At 26.3% G+C, this 19,381-nt stretch overlaps 2 protein-coding genes across 2 annotated transcripts; both read left to right on the top strand.

Annotated features, from left to right (window-relative positions):
• Window positions 1-215: 215 nt before the first annotated feature.
• Window positions 216-3,255, top strand: LOC123263167 (transcription factor AP-1). The gene is made up of 2 exons (XM_044725712.1): window positions 216-643; window positions 1,833-3,255. The coding sequence occupies exon 2, from the start codon at window positions 1,995-1,997 to the stop codon at window positions 2,790-2,792; it is 798 nt and encodes a 265-aa protein (XP_044581647.1). The 5' UTR covers window positions 216-643; window positions 1,833-1,994; the 3' UTR covers window positions 2,793-3,255.
• Window positions 3,256-17,331: 14,076 nt separating this feature from the next.
• On the top strand, window positions 17,332-18,589 carry LOC123262976. The gene is made up of 2 exons (XM_044725484.1): window positions 17,332-18,155; window positions 18,527-18,589. The coding sequence occupies exon 1, from the start codon at window positions 17,382-17,384 to the stop codon at window positions 18,147-18,149; it is 768 nt and encodes a 255-aa protein (XP_044581419.1). The 5' UTR covers window positions 17,332-17,381; the 3' UTR covers window positions 18,150-18,155; window positions 18,527-18,589.
• Window positions 18,590-19,381: the final 792 nt, after the last annotated feature.

The raw sequence follows: 19,381 nt of genomic DNA, 5'->3' as shown, positions 1-19,381 counted from the left end.
TATCCACACACATGACAGGCAAGCAGTGTCGATATTGCCGCACCGACATTTAAATTCTCCCTCCATGTTCTCTTCGCCACTCTACTCGACGTCGGCACTCGAGTCTCCCCGACGAATCAGGAGCTCTCGGTGACGCCACCAGCAGCCAATCAGCGCCCGGAACCCTGACGTCAGTTCTATTTTTAGACAACGTGAGTCACGAGATATAAGGCTGTACTTTTATTAGGGTGTTCACAAGTTGCCGAGACACCGCGACGTAAGCTTCGCGTTTCACTCTATTTCTAGTTTTATTTATATATTTATAATCTCCATCTGCGCTACTCTGGATTTACTGTGACACCAGTGTTTACCATCCTTATTACACTTATTGACACTTGTTGATAATTTTCATTTTCATTCCTGATTTTAAATTATTTAAAAGAAGAAAACAGTGAAGTGTTCACGGTGAAATTTTTCAGTGCTACGTACTGTCAAGAACTGTGCTCTCAAAAACGTGCTTCTGGAGCTAATACCAGAATTTTCTAGATAATAAATTATAGATTGTTATTCTATATCTTATATTGTTTATCGTTCGCCAGAGACAATTGCAATAATACCTGAAAACAATAAGGATTAATGTTCTGTTACATAAACTGTCAATCAGGTACTTATATTTTTTTTTATTTTATGGAGCAGATATTCGATTATTTTTTATTTATTTAAATTGATACCTAAGAATTAAAAAAAAAATTATTTACTTTTCTTCATTAGTTTTAAAGTGTCAAATATTGGAGTAAATATTTGTAAAATTTATTTTTTAAAAAAACTTTAAAATTTCTAGAATATTTTTTATTTATAAATAGTAAAGTTAGCCGACAATTTTTTTTTTATTATTAATTTCAAAATAAATATTTTTTAAAATTGCACTTGAAGTTTTTCAATTTTTTTGGAAATGAAAATTTTATTTTTTATTATTTTTTTAATAAAAAGAATTTTTTTTTAATTTTTAAATGTCAGCTAACTTAATTTTTTTATTTTAATAAATATTTTTTAACATTAAATTTGACATTTTTTAAAGAAAAAAAAATGAATAATCAATTTTGGGGAGCTATTTAATTTTAATTTTTTTTTAGATTTATAAAAATATTTTTAAAAAATAAAACTGAAGTTAAAAAATATTTGACAGCTCATAGAATTTTTTTAACCAGGTAAATTATGATGAAAATTATACCTGAATTTTTTAAAATTCACAAATGCAATTTATAATTAAAATTTATTTCTTCAAAATTGTCATTTTTTCTTTTAATAAATTATAATATTTTTTAACAATAAATTTGACATTTTTCAAATAAAAAATTAATACTTTTATTAATTTTGGGAAAAATTTAATTAAAATTTTTTTTAGATTTATAAAAATATTTTAAAAAACTAAAACTGAACTTAAAAAATATCTGACAGTTCATAGAATTTTTTAAAATAATTAATTTGATAAAAAAAAATTATACTTGTATTTTTAATAAATGACAAATGCAATTTATAATTAAAATTTATTTCTTCAAAATTAAAAAACTTATTTATTATAATAAAAAAAAAATGATATTAAAGCTAGTTGTCACTTGACCATTTTTTAATTTTATTTAACAAAAAAATTGCATTTTTAATTTATTAAATTTTCTAAATATCAATTTTTTTCTCATTTTTTTATCCAGTAATTTATCATAAAAATTCTTTAAATTATTAAATATCTGCTAAATTAATTTTCATAAAAAAAAAAAAAACCGAATATCTGCGCCAAAAATTTCTACTTATCCACTAAAAAACCCTTTCTAAATAAACGATAATTTATTTTCCAGCTGAGGAATTAGCAGCCTACGTCTAACCAAGGCGAGGCCATAAATTTCGCAATCGTCTTCTAAAAACCGGCCTTAAAAAGCGCTTAAATCCTCACTAAAACTGTCCCAAAAAAAACTGCCCGAAGAAGTTTAAAAAAAAGTTAGTTAACAAACCTATAACCGATGGTGCGAAGTCTAACGATGGAGCCGACGTTCTACGAGGAGCCAATATACGCCACAGGAAATCGTGGAAATGTTGGTCAACTTAAACGAAACTTAACATTAGACTTAAACGGCCAGCGGCAGCAGCAGCAATGCAAAAGGCCCAGATTCGGACCACTTCCATCAGTCCTAAACAACTGTCCATCCGTGCTAAGCTCTCCGGACTTGCACATGTTAAAACTAGGCTCACCCGAACTAGAGAAGCTGATAATCGCCCAGCAAGAAGGATTGACCGTGATGTCTCCTCAGAGTAACCCAATGTTCCCGCGAATAGTCACCGAGGCCCAGGAATTGTACGCGAGAGGGTTCGAGGATGCGTTGAACGAGCTTCATCACTCAGACAGTTCCCAGGAGCCAGGAAGCATCCACGGTGCGACTTACACCACTCTGGAGCCACCCAGCAGCGTCCAATCCACGGAATCTCTGTCCCAGGGCCTGATGATGATCAAAGACGAGCCCCAGACGGTTCCCAGTGTCAGCAGTTCCCCTCCAATGTCTCCAATCGACATGGAGAGCCAGGAGAAGATCAAGCTCGAGAGGAAGAGACAGCGCAATCGTGTCGCTGCTTCTAAATGCAGAAGACGCAAATTGGAGCGAATTTCAAGGCTTGAGGACAAGGTTAAATTGCTTAAAGGGGAAAACACCGAGCTTAGTACTGTTGTTCACAAACTTAAAGAACACGTGTGTCGTTTGAAGGAACAGGTGATGGACCACGTGCACTCCGGGTGCCATATTGCCGGCATACCTGTACAATATTGAGATTTAAATGATTATTTATTTATTATTTAATTATTTATGTCAGTCTCTGTATTATTATTGCATACTTTACCGGATGATAGGATCAACAGCTTATTAATACACAGAATCTCATTGGCTTGAGGTTTTGCGATCCATCTAAGACATACGTTCGTGCTGAACAAATATTATTTTACTTTAAATAATTCAACTGATTAATTTAAAACGGTAAATTCCACTTGGATTTTTTATCGACAGCCAGTGAAATTAATATGAGGAAGTAAAGTGCCTTCAAGTGGTATGCTGACAAAATATATTTTTTATTTAATAATATATATTATTTACTTGTAACAACAGCAGAAAAAAAAAACAGTGAATTTATCTTCTTCGTTAGCGATTGTGACGTTTTTCTAGTAGGAGGAGCTCAAGATCAACAGAGAAAGAAGATATGGATATTGAGAAGTTAAATTAATAAGAGAGAGAGGAAAAATAATGTGCACGGTTAAAGAGGGGACGGTGGCCATTTTGGAGAACGTAATGTGTAAAAACATCTAAAGTATCGCGAAATAAACAAAAATACTACTAGATATCCTGTGATATTATACTCACTGATATTTAGGGTGAAAAAAAATTTCGGATAATATCAAATATACTCTTAATTATTTTTTTAATATACTTAGTATAATCGCCGATTTGGCCAAGTAATTTTTCTGGTTATCCCGCGTAATATTACACTGAATATAATCTGAAAAAATATGCAGTATAATTTGAATTAAACTCGGTAGAAATTTTGATTATACCCACGATAATTCCGCCGTAATAATTGGTATTGAACAAATATAAAAATTAAAAAATGAAATATTAGCAGTATAAAACTCAAGCGTGACTATGAACAAGTTAGATCTTATTGTCACAAGTAAAAACGTAAAAACATAATGAAAATTAAGTTAGCCGTCATCTAAAAACTTTTAGAATTTTTTTTATTGAAAAAATTGTTACAAAAAAAATTAAATAAAAAATTTCATTCGTAAAAAACTTTAAAAACTATTTAAGTACAACTTTTAAAAAATAGTTTTTAGTTCTTATTTAATAAATGAAAAAAAATTAAAAACGTCGGCTAACTTTAGTATTATGTCTTGTACATGAAAATTAAGTTAGCCGACACTTAAAAATTTTTTATTTTTTTTATTAATTAAAAATTATAACTAAAAAACTATTTTTAAAAAATTCCTCGTATAATTTTTAAAATTTTCTACATGTGAAAATTTTTGTTATAATTTTTTAAGAATTATTTTTCAATAAAATAAATTATAAAAATTGTGAAATGTCGGCTAATTTATAAATTATAATAATTATCACGGCAAAAAAAAATGTTTAAATAGAAAAAAATCTAAATGGTCACTCAATAAAATAATTCACTGATTTATATTTTATTAATGTTCATTAGACTGAGTATATTACAAAAATAATTTTGTATAATCTGGAGTATATTTGATATTATCTGAAATTTTTTTTCACCACAGATATCAGTGAGTATAATATAATAGGATATCTAGTGTATTTTTGTTCTTTCCATGTATAAACCCATATTTTGTTTATTTCTTTTCTTTATTTTATATTCATTAATTTATTAATTAAATTAATAAGTTGATTTGTTTATGTATTTTTGTTTGATTGTTTCTCGGTAGCAGCTCCGTGTTGCCGTTTTTTTTGTTTTCTCTTTTGTATGATTGTGTAAGATACGATTTTATTGCGCGCTGATTTATTTGTTTTTGTAACAGAGTTTGTTTTAGGCAAACTTTAAGTTTAAATTGAGAAGAAATTTTTTAGAGTCGCACATGGAGAATTTTTTTCTTTATGTGCAATTTTAGAAATTTTTTTTCTGATAAGTTTGTTTGAGACAAATTGAAGTTTGTATGTTTGGAGGTTATGAACAAACGGAGATCTGCGCGCGCATCTAGTCTTGTTTAATTCTCATGCTACCAGCCATACGCAGAAATTATAAGAAACTGTTTAATTTTTTTGTTTTATTAGTTTATTATTATTACTGTATTATTATTATTAATTAATTATTCAAAGCCAAGACCTGAATGGTACGACATAGATCAAGACACTAATTGACTGTAGAATTTTTATAACCAATCATATAATAGTCTTTGTAATTCAATATGTCTGTTCTGTTATTTACTGAAGAGTACAATGACCTTCATTGTACTTATTATTGCTATTAATATTCTTATTATTACAATATACTTGTTCTTTATTGTAAACCGTTGAATTTTAAAGATATATTTTTCTTTTCTTCTTGTAAATGCTACCATTCACGCCTACGCGAGTAGTTTTTAGGTTAAGATAACCTTCAATTTTTATTGAGCATTTTTTTTTGGTCGAATTTTTGTATTGTAAAAAATTATGTTGAATTTTTAGGTAAATATTTACAACTGGGGTCAATTTAATTTTCATTTTTTTTAACGAAATTTATAATTGATTTTATTGATATATTTTTTTTAAATGCATTAAAAAAATAAATTAAAAAAAAAAGTTTACAAATTTTCAAAAAAAATTATAAATTTTTTAGAAAATTGTGATATTCAATTTTTTTTTTAATTGTTTGTTTTTTTATGTATTTAAAAAAAATATATATATATATATCAAAAACATTAATAAAAAATAAAATACAAATTTTATTCAAAAACATGAGAGCCAAAATAAACAATTTAGAAAAAAAAAGTTGACAAATTTTCAAAAAAATTTATAAATTTTTAAAAAAATTGTGATATTCAACTTTTTTTTTTTAATTGTTAATTTTTCCATGTACTTTTCAAAAAAAAATATATCAAAAACATTAATAAAAAATAAAATTTAAATTTTATCTAAAAATATGAGAGCCAAAATGAACAATTTAGAAAAAAAAGTTGACAAATTTTACAAATTTTTTGGAAAATTGTGATATTCAACTTTTTTTTTTTAATTGTTCTTTTTTCTATATACTTTTCAAAAAAAAAAAAATATCAAAAACTGGAAAAAAAAGATAAAATATAAATTTTATCCAAAAACGCTATCGAAATCTTTATATTTTTCTTTCGCGAAATTATTTATCATAAATGCGCCGCGAAAACCAGCAGAATAAAAAAAAAAATTTTAAATGTTATCACGGAAAAAGAAAACTCGAAAAATTACATAATAAATAGTAATAAGCGTCGCTTCATATAAAAAATTAGAAAAATTACAGTTTGAAATAAAATTTTTTTAAATTCAAACTTTGAATGTTAATTTTCAGAGCTTTCAATATAATATTTACATTTTACAATATAATTTTTACAAAATCTGTAATAAACTGTAATTTTTCCAAACAGAAAAAAAATATTCTTGAATCAAGTATATAATTTTGAAGAACTTCATCTTCTTGATTTGAGTAAAAAAATTCTTAAACTCAGAAATTTTTACTTGGTTTGAATAAATTTTACTTGATTCAAGAATTTTTCCCTCGATTCAAGACAATTATCCTCTTTAAAATTATTTTCTTGGTTCAATAATTTTCCTCTCGAAACAAGTTAATTTTTTTTTCAGTGCAATTTTCATGTAATTTTTCTATTTTTCTTTTATCCGTATAATTTTTCACCTAGTTATCTAAAATGTTGACTAATGTACCCACTTGTAACTAATTACCAATTTTCACTATTAAAATCAAAATATTTGCAATCTTTGTGCAATCCCTTAATTTTTTTTTTTTTTTTTGTAAAAAAATATTTGTACGGATAATTTTAGCGATGCACATAAAAATGCAATTGAGTCCAACTGCGTGCCTTTTTGTATTTTGAGTAGGCAGGAACATAATATTAAAGATAAAAAAAATAATGTTATTTTTTAGCGAATATTTAAAAAGTACTAATGTAATGTAATGATTATGAATATAAAACAATATTGTTTAATGGATGCAAGCGTGTGTGTATTTTTGTACTTTAATGATTGGAAGAGAGGAACCGATAATGATATTATGTTATATTAACAACACGGAGCGGTTATGAGAAACTTTGTTGCACAAACGTATGAAAGTAAATTAAAAGAAGCCACTTGTGATTTAGTGTTTAAGATACAATATATTTATATATTAATATTAATATAAATAATTAATAATATTATATATATTATATATATGAGATACAGATAAGCAAAGAAAAATTAAACCCCATAGTTTATATTAATAATTTTATTATTAAATTAGTAATAATTTAAATTAGATTTAAAAACAAACGTACCATTGGTAGTCGCTTAATATTATTAATATTAAGAATAAATATTACTTTATTATTATTGTAATAATATTAATTAATTGGTATAGTAATTATTATGTAATATGTTATATATCGATAAAACAAGATGAACTTTTTTTACGAATAATTTTATTTTTGAAAGATGATAAAATAAAATTAATTATTAAAACAAATTTTTATTTTTTTATTTAATAGACCTATTTTAATTTTAATTATTTTTTTTTTAATTTTAAAGTTAATAAGCAGGCAGACGAAATAAAATTCCAACGGATTTAAACTCAGACAAACCCTTCTTAATTATTGCAATTAACTAATTGACTCAATCGAGAAAAGTTCATGGAGGAGAAATTATAGCAGTGAGAAACAGACCCAAGAAAAAAAATAATTATTAATTATATAAATTATAAAGTGGATTATTTTTCAAATTTTTAACATCTGTATTTTTAACTGCACAATTTAAATTTAAATTGTCAAGGTTGGGAGCTCGGACAACGGCAATTCATCTTATCTTATCTATGATCGTCAAGTGATTACAAATACGTAATTAAAAAATATCTAATCGAGAACTGAATTCATAAAAAAGGAACTATTTACAATTTTTGTTTTTTTTTATCATTAAATATTTTTTATGATTAATTTTTTTATTTATTTTGACGTTACAAATCTGGCAACGTTGCTTTTGTTTGTGTTATTTTTTTGTCGGTAAACTTGGAGCTGTTTTGATCAAGTTTAATATTTATTTATACAGAAAATAAACTTTGGAATATTTAAATTTCATTATTACAACATGCATGTATATTTATGTATTTTTTAGCCTTAATCTTTTTCTTTGAGTTGTAAACAATTTTTTTGATTTTTAATAATAATAATAATTTTTGAAGACTATATTAAAAATTATAGAAAATTTTTTATTTTATTAAGAATTAAAAAAAAATTTTTTAATATTTTTACAAAAAAATTGTATTTTTATATTTTTTGTATTTTCTAAAAAATTAGTAAAATTTATAGAAAAACTGTTAAAGAAGATTTAATTTCCTACAAAAAAAAGTCTTACAATTAAGCAATAAATTGCATTATTAAAGAGATAAAGAACATTTTTATAAATTAATTTTTTAAATATAAATAAAATAGAATTATTTTTTACAAAAATTAAATTTATTCTTTATTTTAAGCATTTTCTGGAATAGTTATAAAAAAACTGTAAAGAACAAATTTAAAAGAAATTTAATTTTCTACAAAAAAGATTTTTTGCAATAATGCAATAAATTGCATCATTAAAAATATAAAGTATTTAAATAATTAACTTTTATTATTTAATAATTTTTTGAATGGAAATTTTTCTTAAATATTAAAATTATAATATATATTAAAAACTAATTAGACCCACGTCCTTCACACACTAATTAAAAATATGATATAATAGTTATTTTATGATGATTAAAAATGTAGTTGATTTTATAATCTCCGACTACGGCAACGTCGGGAACGAGGACAATTATATCAGCGATGGTTGCTACCAATTGCCCCAGTCCTAGATCTGACTATAAAGATATCGTTTGACATTCTGACATATTAATATTGGGTTCGTCTCTTCCTTCCTTCGTTCCTCGATTACTCTCAAATACAATACATACCAATACATTTTATTTCAATTACATCCTACATCATTCAATTTAACAATTTCTTTTTCTTTTTTTTTTTTTTTACATTAAATCAATAAATTTGATTAAATAAATTAAATAAAAAACTGAAAATTTTTTATTTTATACACTTGTGCTTTAAAAAAAATTTCTTTTCAACTAAAAAACAATTGATAAAAAGAAATAAAAATAATTAAAATTTTTTTTTTTTAAAACAAGAAAACTTTTTTTATTTAAACAAATTTAAAAAAAAATAATAAATAGTTCCACAAAAAAGTTTTTTTTTCAATTAATTAATTTATTTTTAATTCAAATTTTTTCTTTAAAAACAAGAAAATTTTTTTTTATCCAAAATAAATTTTTAAAAAATTAATAAATAATTAAAAAAAATTTTTTTTTTAATTAATTAATTTATTTTAAATCTAAATTTTTTTTTAAAAACAAGAAAATTTTTTTTTAATTAATTAATTTATTTTTAAATTCAATTTTTCCTAAATTTTTTCTTAAAAAACAAGGAGATTTTTTTTTTATGCAAAATAAATTTTTAAAAAATTAATAAATAAATAAAAAAAATTTTTTTTTTTAATAATTAATTTATTTTTAATTTAAATTTTTCTCAAAAGAATTTTTATTAAATAAACAATAAAAATTTTTGATAAAATTTCAATTTATTATTTTAAAATCCTCCCAATTATTTTTATCCGCTTAAATTCCTAAAACTGCATTTCAAAATATTACTCTAATCTCTATCCATAAACACTAATCTTAAATTCTAAGTAAAATCCAACAATAAACATTTCTATTAAAACCAAATCCTCTTATAAATTATTAAAGTTTTATCATAAAAACTGGGATTTCCTAAGTAGAGAACTTCAATTTATTTAACGATTACCAAGTTATACAATAATCGCTTAAACGATAAAACTAAAAAAAAAAATTCTTTATTTTGTTTAGTACTTAGATAAAAAAATTAACAGAGGGTTCCTTAAAAATTAAAAACAGTTATTATATACACATTAAGCACTATACAAACATAATATGCCGTGATATAATATACAATATATACATACAAATCTAAAATATATGAAGGGCACTTAACATTTCTTATCAGCGTTCCAGAATTCCGAGAACCACACTATTTCCTTCCTACTTTCTCGCTTATATTCTTATCCTATTTATATTTGTGTGCTCTGTTTGACTGCAATAAACTCGAAGAATCGGTATCGTTGTTTATTTAACGTCTTAACATAATATAAGATTCGACTCTACACCGATATTATATCGGTTTAAAATATTATATTTTATTCGAGTTAAAATATTTATTTTTTATAATCGAATTTTCGTAATAAAATAAAGATAAACATTTATTTTTGTATATAAATTAAAACGATAAAATAGGTAATTAAATATTAAACACAAGCGTTAATGTTTGAAAAATATTTTTATGTTTGAAGTAAAAAATTTTATAATTTATAATTACTTCCTCTTGAAATTAATTTAAATGTTTTCCATCTGATCCATGAATTAAAAAGTATATTTTAATGTGTACTCGCGAGTCGTTAAAAATTACATCCTGTTACGCCTTCGGTTTTATGATTTTAAAATTTACATTCTTTAAGTTTTTCAATGATTTTATTTACAAATCAATTAATAGTTAAATAGTAATAATAATATTTTATTATATTTTATTACATCAAAGTATGTATGTATGCGGTAGAGTAAACATAATTATAATGTTACTTAATGTGTAACTAACTTCTTTCCCACGCGTTAAATAAAAGCCCTGGTGTGTCAAGGTCAGAGCAAAAATATTTTTCTCTCACAATAAATTAATAATCTGAGAATAAATTGTGTTTATCTCTTACTGTTACTATTTATATAAGTCATTGATTGGTTTGATATAAGTCATTTAATGTATTTTAAGAAAAATAATTTTTTTGTTTGTATTAATTAAACAATTTTTTTTATTTAATTACTTTGGTTCAAGAAGAAAATCTTGAACTTAAAAAATTATTTAAAAAAAATTTTTTTATTTTAAATCAAGTGGAAATATTTTTAAACATGTTAGTTTTAATTAATTCAAAAATTTTTCTTCTTAGTTCAAGACAAACTTTTTAAAATGGTTATTTTGTTCAAGGAACTTAAGAATTGATATTTTTATGGAGTAAATTTTGAAAATAATAATAATAAAAAAAATACTAACAACCTTGCAGTCACTGCGTGACTGCCGTGACTTGTGACATATAAATAAATAAAATTTTGCTTTATTAAATAATGATTTTTGTTAAATTGCACTGTAATTTTTTAACTATAGACGTTTTTAAAGATATAAGCTCATCCTTATGTTACACTCATCAAGAGCTTTCATTTGAGTACCCACATGTATTTTTGATATATTTTTCATATATACATATATAAATATATGAAAAATTGATGTGGGTACTCAAATGAAAGGTCACGATGAGTGTAATGTCGGGATGAGCTTATATCTTTAAAAATGTCAATATTTCACAAGATATTTGTTAAATTGCACTGTACTATCTCAACTATTAATGTTTTTAAATATATAAGCTCATCCCGATGTTACACTCATCAAGAGCTTTCATTCAAGTACCCACATGCACTTTTGATATATTTCTCATATATACATATATAATGTATATTTTAAACATATAAGCTCATTTTGATGTTACACTCATCAAGAGCTTTCATTTGAGTACCCACATGCATTTTTGATATATTTTTCATATATTTATAGATATATAATATATGAAGAATTGATGTGGGTACTCAAATGAACGGTCTCGATGAGTGTAATGTCGGGGTGAGCTTATATCTTTAAAAATGTCAATAGTTCACAAGATACAAGGTCATTTCTTCATTATGTTAAATTGCACTGTACTTCCTAACTATTGACGTTTTCAAAGATATAAGCTCATCCTGATGTTACACTCATCAAGAGCTTTCATTTGAGTACCCACATGTATTTTTGATATATTTTTCACATATACATATATAAATATATGAAAAATTGATGTGGGTACTCAAATGAAAGGTCACGATGAGTGTAACATCGGGGTGAGCTTATATCTTTAAAAATGTCAATATTTCACAAGATATTTGTTAAATTGCACTGTACTATCTCAACTATTAATGTTTTTAAATATATAAGCTCATCCCGATGTTACACTCATCAAGAGCTTTCATTCAAGTACCCACATGCACTTTTGATATATTTCTCATATATACATATATAATGTATATTTTAAACATATAAGCTCATTTTGATGTTACACTCATCAAGAGCTTTCATTTGAGTACCCACATGCATTTTTGATATATTTTTCATATATTTATATATATATAATATATGAAGAATTGATGTGAGTACTCAAATGAACGGTCTCGATGAGTGTAATGTCGGGGTGAGCTTATATCTTTAAAAATGTCAATAGTTCACAAGATACAAGGTCATTTCTTCATTATGTTAAATTGCATTGTACTTTCTTAACTATTGACGTTTTCAAAGATATAAGCTCATCTTGATGTTACACTCATCAAAAGCTTTCATTTGAGTACCCACATGTATTTTTGATATATTTTTCATATATACATATATAAATATATAAAATATATGAAAAATTGATCTGGGTACTCAAATGAAAGGTCACGATGAGTGTAATGTCGGGGTGAGCTTATATCTTTAAAAATGTCAATAGTTCACAAGATACAAGGTAATTTTTTAATCATGTATCTAGAGATCAAGAATTTTCGAATTACCTTATATCTTGTGAACTATTGAAGTTTTTAAAGATATAAGCTTATCCCGATATTACACACATCAAGACCTTTCATTTGAGTATCCACATGGTATTTTTTATATATTTTATATATATGTTATTTGTAAAGTATACAAATATATAAAATATATGAAAAATTGATGTGGGTACTTAAATGAAAGGTTTCGATGAGTGTAATATCGGAGTGAGCTTATATCTTTAAAAATGTCAATATTTCACAAGATAAAAGGTAATCCGAGCAAAAACAGTTTCACTGTAAAAAAATCGCACCAAGTCCACGTTCATAAGACTATTAAGAAAAAAAAATTTTATTTCTTTACAAAAAGATATAAAATAAAAAATTAAAAATCCAAGTAACCGATATGGTTGTATATGATTTCAGAAATTAAAAAAAATCTTGTTGTAAATTTAAAAATTAAAAGAAAAAATTTTGGAAGGTATTTAGTGTGCGTGGTTACAAAATATTTCACTTTTTATGAAATTCCTAAAATCTATCTACTAGGACTTTTAAAAAAAATTGAAGTACACAATGACGCACACCAAGTATAAAAGTTAAATTTTCTTCTTTTTGAAGAATAAAATTTTTAGTACTAAAATTTTCATGATACATTAATGGAAAAATCTTGATAATTTATTATCAACTACTAAAAATTTGTAAATTTCCATTTTAAATTAAAAAAAAAAACTATTTACTTACAATATAAAGAAGAAATATAAATTATAAATCTTCCGATTCATCGACAATTTATGAATTAACAAATTTTACATATGTTTTTATATTTATTTATTGCTCATAAAAAATAATGATTTATAATAACCTGATAGTTAAAAAAAAAATAAAACAAAATGAATAATTACAAAATTTCAGCAGTTTCAAATTGCGAATTCAGAAAACGGGTTGTCCTTAACATTAGGAATAAACAAGAAAAATATTTTTTTAACAATAAATTAACAATCCGGTGGGTCTGTGATCTTTATACTCCTTACTCAGTTGGTTTTAAAAAAAATCCGAGTCCTCTGGGTCGAGTAGAAGCGTAGGTCGTAACGTTCACGGACAAGAAGAGAGTCCCAATCCCAAATAAAAACGTGTTCCATTTGGTTGGCCAGCCATATGCCACACGCGAATAAATTAAAAACACCAAATGCGAGGGAGAAAGAAGAGTCATATATATATACATATATATGAAAGAACCACTCTTGTTCGCAACACAACGAACGACAATCGTTTCGCAACGACACCAGCTACTAGCCCTGAAAGTTATTTTTAGATTTTCCATATAATTTAACACTTAAGAATTTCTCTAAAGAAATTTTAAACAAATTTACTATCGTATTGCCTGGATATAATATGTAAGATGTAGTAATTGCCTAAACAATAAATCTAAATGATAATAAAATATTGGTGCGACCTTGGTACAAAAAATAAAGCCGAGTATCGTAAACATATCATTGTTTACTGGCCGTGAACGCTGGATTTAATCTACACAATAAAAAAAAAAAAAAATAAAAAAAATTTATAAAAATAGTTGATGCATTATTTTATATTTACGCAATGTCATTAATTTTTTATTTATTTATGTTTTTAGTTTGTAGATATTATATATTGAAGATGATAATATGCGTACAACGTGTATGATCGAAAGGAACAAGTCAGACCTCAGACATTATTATGTAATATTGAAAGAGAGTCTCAATTCATTCGAGGGCATAAGTCCGGTATTGTGTGTTCACATATATACACATGGATAGATTTTACTGTATGTTGATTATGTGGATGTATATAAATTTAATGAAGAAGATGGGAAAAATTTACGTCGTTAAGTTTTTTTTCTGAACAAGATTAACATCTTTGTACATTATTCAAAGTAATAATAATTATTGTTATTATTTAATTATATACGAAAATTATTATAAGTATGAGATTTAATAGAAAAATATTTCTTCTCACTATTTAACTATTTAAGAAAAATTTTTTTATGATTTTGTGTGTCAAAAAAATATTTATAATTAGTAGACATCAAAAAATTTTTCTTGATCAAAAAATGAATGGAATAATATTGCATCAAATTTTATAAATCATAAATTATCTAAAAATTATAACTTGAATTATTTTTTAAAATTGTAATCTATATTATTAAGAGAATAAGAAAAATTTTGTGGCCAATGTATTTATATGATAAAATGGGTTTTAATGGTTGAATTTGGAGTCATTGGAAAAGTTTTAACTTGGAGTTGTGCCTTTTCATGGTTTCATATCATTTTTACCGATAGTCTATTTATTATGATAAGTATTTAGGCTGCATTCAAAAATGATCTATTTCTAGATACATAATTAAAAAATAAACTGGTATCTTGTGAACTATTGACATTTTTAAAGATATAAGCTCATCCCGATGTTACACTCATCAAGGCCTTTCATTTAAGAACCCACATCAATTTTTCATATATTTATATATATTACATATATTAATATATGAAAAATATATAAGAATGCATGTGGGTACTCAAATGAAAGGTCTTGATGAGTTTAACATCGGAATGAGCTTATATCTTTAAAAATGTCGATAGTTAAGAAAGTACAGTGCAATTTAAGATAATTAAGAAATTGCCTTTTATCTTGTGAATTATTGATATTTTTAAAGATATAAGCTCATCCCTATGTTACACTCATCAAGAGCTTTCATTTGAGTATCCACATCATTTTTTCATATATTTATATATATTACATATCTTAATATATGAAAAATATATCGAAAATGTATGTGGGTAGTCAAATGAAAGCTCTTGATGAGTGTAACATCAGGATGAGCTTATATCTTTAATAACGTCAACAGTTAAGAAAGTACAGTGCAATTGAACAAAAGTCATTATTTAATAAAAGAAAATTTTATTTATTTATAGTTCACAAGTCATAGCAATTACATAGTGACTGCAAGGTTGCTAGTGAATTTTTAATTTTTTTTATAAAAAATACTTCTGTCAATTTTTAATTTTTTTATAGAAACATTTTTGTTTATCTTTTTCAATTTATTAACAAAAAAAATGAATTTTTTTACTGAAAATTTTCTTTAAAAAATTCTAAGATAAGTTATTTTTATAATTTCCGAAAGAAAAATAAGAAATAAAAATTTAAAGATATCAAAATGTAAGTTTGATTAAACGTTATCAAGTCTCTAGACAGATCGTTAATCTATCTGTGGACTCTGGATTCGCATTTAATTTGATATTAACGCATAGCAGTATAGTCGAAGATTGAAGATGATTTAGCTTCCGGCGAGACGAGTTTCTTCAGACAACCAAGATTATTACATACACTCATATATTCGTATGTGCGATATAAGTTGCGATGGGATTGGAGTTTGTTGGCGCAGTATTAGTTGACTGATCGAATATATAAATGGACAAGTTAAACCTTGATACCGGTGGGTTGAGGACAACCAGAGACTAAAGATCTGAGAGAGGATCTGAAAAGGTAAGAAAATAAAATAAAAACCTCTCACTCTGTCACCTTGGCTTTCATGGAATGTAACTTTGTGAATATCAACACATACATATCTATATATATATTTTTTACATATGTGTAATATGTGTATTTGTTTGTAAATGTACCACCGTTTGGTTTTACTAAACTTAAAACGTATAGGTCAGTGTAATGTTGTGCAAACACGGCTAATTTGGTCTTGATGTTCACTCCCCATGAAAAGTAGCTACTTATATGGGTAATACTACATATATTATGCAATTGTGTAAGGTTAAATAAATTCCTTTTTATTTTATTTATTTATTTATTGTCTTTCAATTTGAACTAATAAAAGTGAGTGCAAGTAATTAATTATAAACAATAATAATTTTATTATTATCTATACTATTAAGAGATTAAAATAATATAATACACTACAAGGGCAGAAAGTTGAGATTCCTGCACTGCGCGCCATGATGCCCGAGGCGAAGCCGAGGGCATCATGTCGCGCAGTTCAGGGCTCTCAAATTTCTGCCCATGTAGTGTATACTAGTTTTCTTACTATCCGGTCGAAAGTACGCAAAAAATTGCGTTGAAAAAAATTGATGCCTGCCCCCGACATTTGCGGCACGAGCGAAGCGAGTGCCGCTGGTCGGGGGGGGGGGGGGCAGGCATCAAATACACCTGTCAATAAAGATACTAATTTATAATCTATCATATTACTACTTTCTTTTGAGACAAGATCTTAATTTAATTAAATAAATTTAAAGTTATAAATATATTATAAATTAACTCTGATTTTAAGAATAAAAAAAAAACAGAAAAATAAAGTAATAATCGTAAAATGCATAGAAAAAAAAATTAAGAAAAAAATCTGTTTGTGTATTTTTTCAAATAATTATTTGTTCAATAATGAATTTATTTATTTGAGAATATCTATCAGGATAAAAAATATTTCTCGTTTCTTTTGGTAATTTAAATATTAAACAAGTCTAATTTCATTAAAATAAATATTTATTTTCTATAATTAACTTAGATTCAATCTAAAATCATTGACACATAACAAGATAGATGAAAATTAAATTAGCCGACATTTGAAACTTTTTATAATTTATTTTATTGATAAATAATTTTTAAAAAATTAAAACAAAAATTTTCACATTTCGAAAATTTCAAAAATTATACGTGGAATTTTTTAAAAATAGTTTTTTAGTTCTGGTTTTTAATTAAGGGGGTATTCTAGTCTAGAATTTTGAAAAAAATGAAAAAATTTTTTTTTCATAATTCGATAGTTTAGATATTCAAAAATATCTCCCTGAAAGGATTTTTCAAAATTCAAATTATTTTCAAAGTTACAGCCGTTTTAGTGTCGTGGCAATTAGACCGGGTTGAGCGGACGACTGCAACAATAGACTACGGGCGGTCCGGGCTACCTGAGTATGAATAGCTTTCTTTCTTTCTTGTCATATATTTTTAGTTTACTTCTCTGGAAGGCAAAAAAAGAAAATAATGGAATTGGTGGTAAGGGTGCTGGTAAATTGACTGATAAAGTAATCACTCAGTTGTCTGCGTACTACGGATTAGCTATCCGTCGTCATCCTGAATCCGTTGAAGATATGAAACGAGAAATATGGGCCACGTACTTGCATAAAATTTCAACTGATAAGAAGCCTCAGCACATGAATTGCCCTCTTGGACCAGACAGCTGGTGCAAGTGGCAGAAAGCAGCAGCCGAAGGAACTGAGGATGACTTTCACCATGAAAATCCACCTCTAACTGATAAGGTTTTAAAAGTTATGAAACCTATTTACGAATGCTTATCAGATGATTCTTTATTAGAACGTTGCTTGGGCAGCGAAACTCAAAATAACAACGAGTCACTTAACTCTTTAATATGGACATTTGCACCCAAACATATCCATGCCGGGTCCCAGACAATTGAGATTGCTAATTGTTTAGCAGTTTGCATTTTCAATCAAGGCTTTTATCCTATTTTACAAATAATGAGTCTAATGGGAATAAAAATAGGTCTGGAATCCCATGGGTTTGCTGTTAGGCGCAACGCAGTAAGGATTGAACGGTCTGAGGTTCGAGCTTCAGATGCTTCAAAAGAGGAAAGAACTGCTCGTTATACAGAGAGAAATGCTGAAAACAGTCAATATGAAGTAGAGGAAGGCCCAATATATGAAGCTGGGATGGCTGATTAAGAGAATGTAAGTTATACGTACTATTTTATCAGTTACGCTGCCTGAAACTGAACGTTAAATTTTAAACGCGTTTTTCTCGAAACTACTTTTTTCGATACGGTGATGCAGATATCTTAGGTTCTAATTAGCCGATTTACTTGAAATTTAGCATGAATATTCTTCAATTATCTCGCTTTCGCACTAACCAATAAAAATTGAAAATTTCAAATTTGTAATATTTTTAAAAAACTGGAGGAAGTTGAAAAATGAGTAAAAAAATCGACTTCTATTTTTAAACAGCCGCCATTTTGTGAAAAAAATTTTTTTTTCAAGTTTTCTTGGTTTGTGCGACAATGACATTTGTACTGATCAATAATTTGGCATTGTTTTTTTTTCAGATGGATACAAAGGGAGAAATCCTTTTCACGAGGACACGGCCTTTTTTTTTCTCTACTTCAAGGACTTATATCTTTTTGAAAATTTATTTTTTTTTTGAAATGTATTTTTTTGTATTCTTGAAATATCAATAAACAAATGATAAAAAATTGTATAGTAAAAATATTAACTGCTTCTTTTATATTAATTGCCAAAAAACGCTCGAAATTCAGATCTCTAGACTAGAATACCCCCTTAATAAAAAAATCAAAAATTGTTGAATGTCGGTTAACTTAATTTTAATACTAGACAGATACATTTATAACAATCACAAGTAAGGTTAGGCTTATAAACATAAGTTCTAGAGTGAGCGCGACTACCGACTTTCGGGCTTTCTGCCGCCTCGAGTCTCGTTGTCAGTGCATGAATGCATTATTTCGGCTCCCCGTCATAGAGCGCAAGCGCGACTCGACCACGGCATAAAAAAGGGTCTTTCTCCCGTGAAATCGTGCGGGAACCCCGTACTTTCGACCGGAGTAGTAAGAAATTAGTATATTACACATCTAGGGCAGTAAAATAAGAATTGTCTCAGATCACATGTAATTGTTGTCCGAGTCGAAGCGAGATCAATAAACATGTGATCTGAGGCTTTCTTATTTACTGCCCGTGGTGTGTATACTATTTTTCTCCTCGACGGAGGCGAAAAGCGGCATTTTCGTTTAGCGCAGCGGGAGGAAAATTGACGCTTTCCGCCCGGAGATGAGAAATAGTATATTACACACCTGTGGCAAGAAAATGAGAAATGTCTCAGAACACATATATGTTGCCCGAGGCGAAGCCGAGGTCGACATATATGTGATCTGAGATATTTATTATTT

Source organism: Cotesia glomerata, linkage group LG4, assembly GCF_020080835.1.
Source record: "Cotesia glomerata isolate CgM1 linkage group LG4, MPM_Cglom_v2.3, whole genome shotgun sequence".
NCBI classification, from domain to species: Eukaryota; Metazoa; Arthropoda; class Insecta; order Hymenoptera; family Braconidae; genus Cotesia; species Cotesia glomerata.
This window is presented reverse-complemented; position numbering and strand designations above follow the sequence as displayed.

Coding starts and splice junctions, on each gene's coding strand:
- LOC123263167 (XM_044725712.1), top strand. CDS start 1,995: ATGGTGCGAAGTCTAACGATGGAGCCGACGTTCTACGAGGAGCCAATA.
- LOC123262976 (XM_044725484.1), top strand. CDS start 17,382: ATGAATAGCTTTCTTTCTTTCTTGTCATATATTTTTAGTTTACTTCTC.